General features: G+C 36.0%; 1 protein-coding gene across 1 annotated transcript in view; it reads right to left on the reverse strand.

Annotated features, from left to right (window-relative positions):
• The window catches only part of vipr1b (vasoactive intestinal peptide receptor 1b), a 62,733-nt gene extending 57,979 nt beyond the window's left edge, over nucleotides 1–4,754 (reverse strand). Inside the window, exon 1 of the mRNA XM_016503713.1 lies at nucleotides 4,709–4,754. Coding sequence (XP_016359199.1) covers nucleotides 4,709–4,720 — 12 coding nt within the window. The 5' untranslated portion in view covers nucleotides 4,721–4,754. The remainder of the gene's footprint in view (nucleotides 1–4,708) is intronic.
• Between the last annotated feature and the right edge of the window lie 2,062 nt (nucleotides 4,755–6,816).

Here is a 6,816-nt window from a genome sequence, read left to right on the forward strand (position 1 = left end):
GTTAAAACAAAAATATTTGTTGTTTGTCTCAATAAATTGGGTTAATTTAAAAATACAGTGGTTAAATTTAAACATTATTTTCTATTGCTTTTTGTTTTAAAAAAGGTTATAAAAGATGTCAATAATTATCGATACCGAACGATATGAAACATTATATCGTTGATACATTTTTTTGCTATATCGCCCAGCCCTAGTATAGCGTAATATCGTACATGTACATTTCTTTTAATTTCTTTTAATTGATTATTAAATCATTTAATGGAGGTTTATACATGCTAGTTTCCATGACAGAGTCTTTTCATTAATACTGGAGATGCCAGTTTGCTAAGTTTTCTAATGATTATTAAACACCAAGCACAAATTATGCAAAAGCGTTGGCCGTTCCGGCACACTCATTGTCCGAATTCACTCACTCATTTTCATTCACTCTTTCAACTGAACTGTATAAGTGGACTAATGTAGTGAACAGTGCAGGTATAGGGGGGCGATTTCGAACACAGCAATTGCCTTGCATATATGGGTGCTCAGGTAGATAGAGCAACACGACAACCTGAGAAACACGAAACTCTAAGTGAGTGAAAGACACTAAGCTTTTTTATTTCACACCTGAAGAGTGCTATAAATATAGTGGGTTGTATAGAACACAGATGAAGGACGTTGTCATGGTGCTTGAGCAATAGGTGTCTCACATCTATTCTTCATGAGTAAGTGAGGTGGACAGAAGTGCATTATGGGGTTTGGGAGTAGGGTGGGAGTGTTCTTGGGAGTGGGAGTGAACAGATGCTGCAGTCAGAGGACTTGAGAAAACCTAAAGGTACTTTCTATGGAGTTCCAGCACTAGCTCTTCAGAGAGTGAGTATATCTTATAATCTGTCTGGAAAACTTTCTCCACACATGTAGTCTGCTGCTTTAAGCTTTTGTTTCCTTCTGTGTGAAGAAACAACTGAATTCAAGTACAAAAAAGTTACCCAAGAGACCTTTTGATTATATTAAAACAAGAAAGCATAGTTTTGCATCAAGAATGTTGTGTGCTGCAACAAAACCAAATTATCATAACTCATACAACTCCAGCTATGAAACTCCTCGTTTGTTTCCTACTGGCCATTTTCTTGACAAAGATGAGCAAATGCAATTGAAAGCAATAATATATATATATATATATATATGGACTTGTATTTTGGCCAAAGGCAATGGTTTAAAGTTAAAATGCCTTGATGATGGATTTGTTTCATATCGTATAAACACACAGCATTTCACTTGACAAGACATTAATTGATGGACTGGAGTGGTGTGGATTACTTGTGAATTATTGTGATGCTTTCATCAGCTGTTTGGACTCTCATTCTGACGGCACCCATTCACTGCAGAGGATCCACTGATGAGCAAATTATGTATTGTAATTGTGTTGTAGTGTTGAAATGAGTTGATCTTTTGGATATAGAGATTATTAGAGACATCTGCTGATAACTTTGCAGGGAAAGTCTTCAAAAAGAGTCCTCCATATTATTTTAGACCCAACTTTACATAATATGTGCTTTAATTTATTAATTTATTTGTTTTAATTTAAAATCTTTGAGGAAAGTGGAAACTATTTTTGTTACTTGAAATAAAATAAACTTAATTTATATAAGAAAATTTATATATAAAATATAAGAAAACTTAAACTTAATTTATTTCAACTAGTTTCCAAGTCAACATTTCTCAATTTTATTTAGTTTATTTTGGTGTACTAAAATAACTAAAACTAAAATTGAAATAAAAATGAATTAAAACTATACTGAAATGTAATAAAAATTACAAAATACACAGCAAAATTACCAAAAATTAATTATTACAAGCCTCTAATTGTATTGCAGCTGCTTATGTTAGTTGCTTCATAAACACAAGCTTATCTATATTTTAAACACATGCTTAGTTTGAAAATTGTCTCATGCATAATGATTGATTCCCTTTCATGGGAACTTCGAACTGCGTTGTCTAGGGGTCGCTATGGGGAACGCCTCGTCGTGACCCGTGTCTGAAGCATACATTGAAAAAACACCAACAACACGTTGGCCGGCGACAGCCATGACATCACTACCGGTGCGACTATAGTATAAATAGGCGCCGGGAGAACACATCATCCTTTTCTTCGTCTTCACTGACTGTTTTGTTTGAAGCGTGCATTTCCATGGTAAGAGCGATCTCAATTCATTCATTATGGCGAGCACTAGCAAAGAGTTTAGAGGATGTGTGCATCCGTGTCATCGCTATTTGACACCCAATGACACACACGATCTATGCGTTGTTTGTTTGGGCGAAGAGCACGCACGCGATGTCCTCGAGGGGGCAATCTGCGTGCACTGCGAGCGTTTTTCAATGAAAAAGCTCCGTTCTCGTTTGTCTCTTTTTTCGAGTAAAGAAGGGCAGCCATCTGCTTCCCGCGGTTCAGGACCCGCCGCTGCTGAGGCACGGAGGAGAACAGGCTTGTGGGGATCGCAGGTGGATCTGGCCGATGAGTTTGAAGAGGGGTTTTCCCTCTTGCGATCGTCGGCTGTGGACGAGAGTGAGCCGCTGGAGGATGATGTTATTTCGTTAACATTGTCTGATCCAGGGGCCAGTGCTCTGCTGGGTTCAGCCCAGGAAGAGCAGGACTCTACCCCGGGCCCAGGAGTTCTGGCCCTAACAGGTACATTTTTTGGGGGGTATGTAGCCTAGGCTTTTGGCCGTAGGGAATAATGTCACTGCCAGCCATCTAACATCCCACGGGCAACTCCCATGGCAATATGGTAGAGTTGGTACTTAGTGCTCGCCATGGTTTCTGGCATGCACTCCCCTCAGCAACCAGGGTTACATACATAGCCTGAGACGTTTCTTGTCTTTAAAAGTTTGCCTCCAGGACCATTAGAATTCAGAGTAAGTGAGAAGCACACATTAATTTATCTTCAGTGAAGCTGAGTGTTAAGATTCTATCCGTTTGAAAACAAGCTCTGTTAAAAGCGTGTTGACCTTAGAATAAAGTAAATTAGTGAAGAAGGCAGTGGCAGACACCATCCATGAAGCTGAGGTGATGCCAACTATCTATCCAGGATAAAACAACGGCACAAATCTTAATCAAACACTACAGTCCTCCAAAGGTTAACAATAGTTAAACTCAAAACAGCAAAACCGCAGCTTCTTATATCACACATTTCAATTACATGCTGATAATGTGTCTAAACTGAAACGAATACATTTAAAACTACACTTTGACGCATATAATGCACTGCAACCAGCTGCTCTCCATCAAGTGTGCTGCTTTTCTCCATTGTGAAACATCCTCTAATATGGTAGTCAACATTAATTAAATTTTTGCTGAAATAAATAGCAGCAGGAATGTCTCCTAAAGGATGCTTTTAGCTGATGTTTGGTACATTTAATTCTTGAGTCAGTACCAAAATGTCTTTTCATTGTGCTTGTGGCATAGTGATGGTGAGAGTGGCAGACCACTGCGGCCTTTATCAGTGATTCAAGAGGGTGAAGTGTGCTAATAGTGCAGATAAGAGGCTTTTGTGAACACTGATGTGTATGATTTACACTGTCAGCGAATGCTTCGGGTTACAATTGCCATGTGCGTCATAACTGAACCAGAACTGTACAACATTCTGGTTTTGCAGTTTCATTTTTTGTTTTTTCTGGTTTTGCAAAGTGCCACATTTTTTCTGTTAATAAGAACATTTGTAAATCTCATGACTTTACAGTATGGAGATAGATAGATAGATGGATGGATGGATGGATGGATGGATGGATGGATGGATGGATGGATTGATTGATTGATTGATTGGTTCAGCACAGAGTATGTTTAGATGGACATGAGAGAAATCAAATTAATTGAGCAATCAAGCAAAGTATTAAATTACTAAAAATACACAATTATGAAACACTTTAAAATTATATTAATATTAGATAGATGGATAGATAGATAGACAGATATATAGATAGATAGATAGATAGATAGCAACAACCATAATAATAATCATCATTAGATAATAATAATAAAGTTCCTATGTGAAAACCCATATTAGTACATTTTATATACAGTTTGCAATGAGTAAGCATTCGCTGAGTTTAATGTACGGAGAGGTGCTATAGTGAATCAATAAAAATGCGCAAAAATCAGTAAAATAGACGAATACAGGATGGGGAAATAATATCATGACCTCGCGTGGTTAAAAACTGTTATTGACGCCTAAATGATTTTGAATTCAATGTAACTCAAGTAAATTTCAAGCTACGTGAAGATGACTCTTCATATCTGGACAGATGCTCTCACCCATTGATTCTAGGAGGTTAAAAAGTAGCCTATTTTAACATATTTAACACAAAAAAATAATCACGGATATCTTACATTTTATAGACATTATAAATAACTTGCTAAAGTCCACATTATCGTGCCTTTATAAAGTAAAAGACACTGCTCCTTCACTCGTGCCGTGCGCGCGCACTCCTGCATTGAATCAGCATCCAACTTCTCGGTGGCTTTCTAGTCCTATTTATGTTTTTTTACTAAATATGCGAGGTATATAATGTTATAGACCTCCACAAATTAAACATACTTAACACCAAACAGATTTAATATCAATGAAATCACGTAAACACGCCAACTGTATCTCATACTGACTGCAATGAAACAATAACTAATTATTGTATATGCTATTTAAAATACCATAACACAAAAACAAACACTTACCTGAGAAAACATGGAGCTCAATGTTGAAACCAAAAAAAACAATTTTGGGGCGTCCATAGCAGCTGCTTTTTCTTCCGTAAATGTTATTTTACCATGGAAAAAAAAACTTTACATTCCGTAAAGTTTCTCCTGCTTTTCTTACAAGCGCGTAAAAGTAAACTCAGTCAAACCGTCTCATCGGACACGGTGCTGGCAGAGGAGCAAAGCATAAGTTCAGATGAGGGAACATCTTAATAGCCGTGAGTGAGCAGCCCCCTCTTGGGTGAGTGCCTCATATCGTTGCTCGAGCTGCTGACAGTTCAGCGACCAATGAGCGAATCACAGCCAGACCACGAGAGGAGCTTTACAGCTTCACTACTTGCGAGATATTGACAATACACTCAAGACTGCAGCACTCTTGTTCGTCATCGGCTTACGAGTGTCACTGTTGCGTTAGTGCGAAAGCAATAGATGACATTTCAAGGTCTCTGCTCTTTGTGAACACCTGACTGCATAAAATGACTCTTATGCGAGCTTGTATGTTTATCAGAAGGCTGCCATTTAAAGAAGTTGTTTAAATATCACAGTATAGCCTACACAGCATAAGGTTCCTTTGGGAACCCATTTGAGGACATTTTATATACAGTGTGCAATGAATAAGCATTCGCTGAGATTAATGTAGGAGAAGTGCTAGTGAATCGATAAAAATGCGTAAAAATCAATAAAATCGACGAATACAGGATGGGGAACTAATATCATGATGATAACATTTAAAGAAATTGTTCACAGTACACAAAATATAGAAGGTCCTCTGGTAAGAATTACTTAGGCTATTTAATTTTTTATTTCAAAATATGTTTTTAGATATGAACTGAGAATTTCCTGATAATTTATGGGGGATGAGACATTTCCAGAATTCCCTCATTAATTTGACATAGTTGAAGGAATAATTGACCCAAAAATGAAAATTTGCTGAAAATGCACTCACCATCTGGTCATCCAAGATGTTCATGAGTTTGTTTCTTCCTCATAACAGATTTAGAGAAATTTAGCATTACATCACTTGCTCACAGTGGATCAATGCAGTGAATGGGTGCCGTCAGAATGAGAGTCCAAACAGCTGATAAAAACATCACAATAATTCACAAGTAATCCACACAATTCCAATCCATCAATTAAAGCAGTGTAAAGCGAAAAGCTGTGTGTTTGTAAGAAACTAATTTGCAAGTGAGCTATTCTATTAATGTCTATAGTATTATTTTAGCTTTGAAACCCTGATGGTCTTGTCTTTGTATGGTTAACACTGTGGTTATGTTCAAATATTTTAGTATATTAATATTCTATCATATTGTATGATCTCCTGAGATGTTGTTCTTCGACTAAAGAATTAAAAAACTGAAATACTGAAATATTGGTCTGGAAATTTAAACTAAAAACATGCAAATTGGACACACTTGCTTTCTTTGTCATTAGCAGATGCATCTTATCCAAAGTGACTTTTAACTCTATAAATTGTATAATAATTGCTGGAGCAAGCTGAAGTTAAGTGCCATGCTCAAGAAAAGGGCACTGGTTGATTGAGAATGTCGTCTGATGAATATTCAGAGACAAAATAATGTAATTAAAATACTGCTAGAATCCATTATTGTGGATACAAGTTTATTATGTAAGTGCCCAGATTAATATGTTGTTACGTTCCATTTCACACAGTGATCCATCACAATGCTGATTTAAATAGCTTCTGTACCTTCAAATCAGAAAATGCTGCAATTAGTTTAAGAGAGCTTTTACAATAACTGATTAACTAGCATGAATTCAGGTTAATCAAAAGTTTTTGTTTACATAATATATGTGTGCGTACTGTGTACATTTATTTTGTATATATAAATACACACACATGCATGTATATATTTAAGAAAATATGTTATGTTTATATATGAAATATATTTTTATAGATTATAAATTATAGGAATATAAATATACATATGCAATATATGTAAATATTTTCAAAATATATACTGTATGTGTGTGAATTTATATATATATAATAAATATACACAGTATACACACATTTATTATGTAAACAAAAACTTTTATTTTGGATGCGATTAATCGCGATTAATCATTTG

The sequence above is a fragment of the Sinocyclocheilus anshuiensis genome, unplaced genomic scaffold (genome assembly GCF_001515605.1).
Source record: "Sinocyclocheilus anshuiensis isolate Anshui unplaced genomic scaffold, SAMN03320099.WGS_v1.1 scaffold1626, whole genome shotgun sequence".
NCBI classification, from domain to species: Eukaryota; Metazoa; Chordata; class Actinopteri; order Cypriniformes; family Cyprinidae; genus Sinocyclocheilus; species Sinocyclocheilus anshuiensis.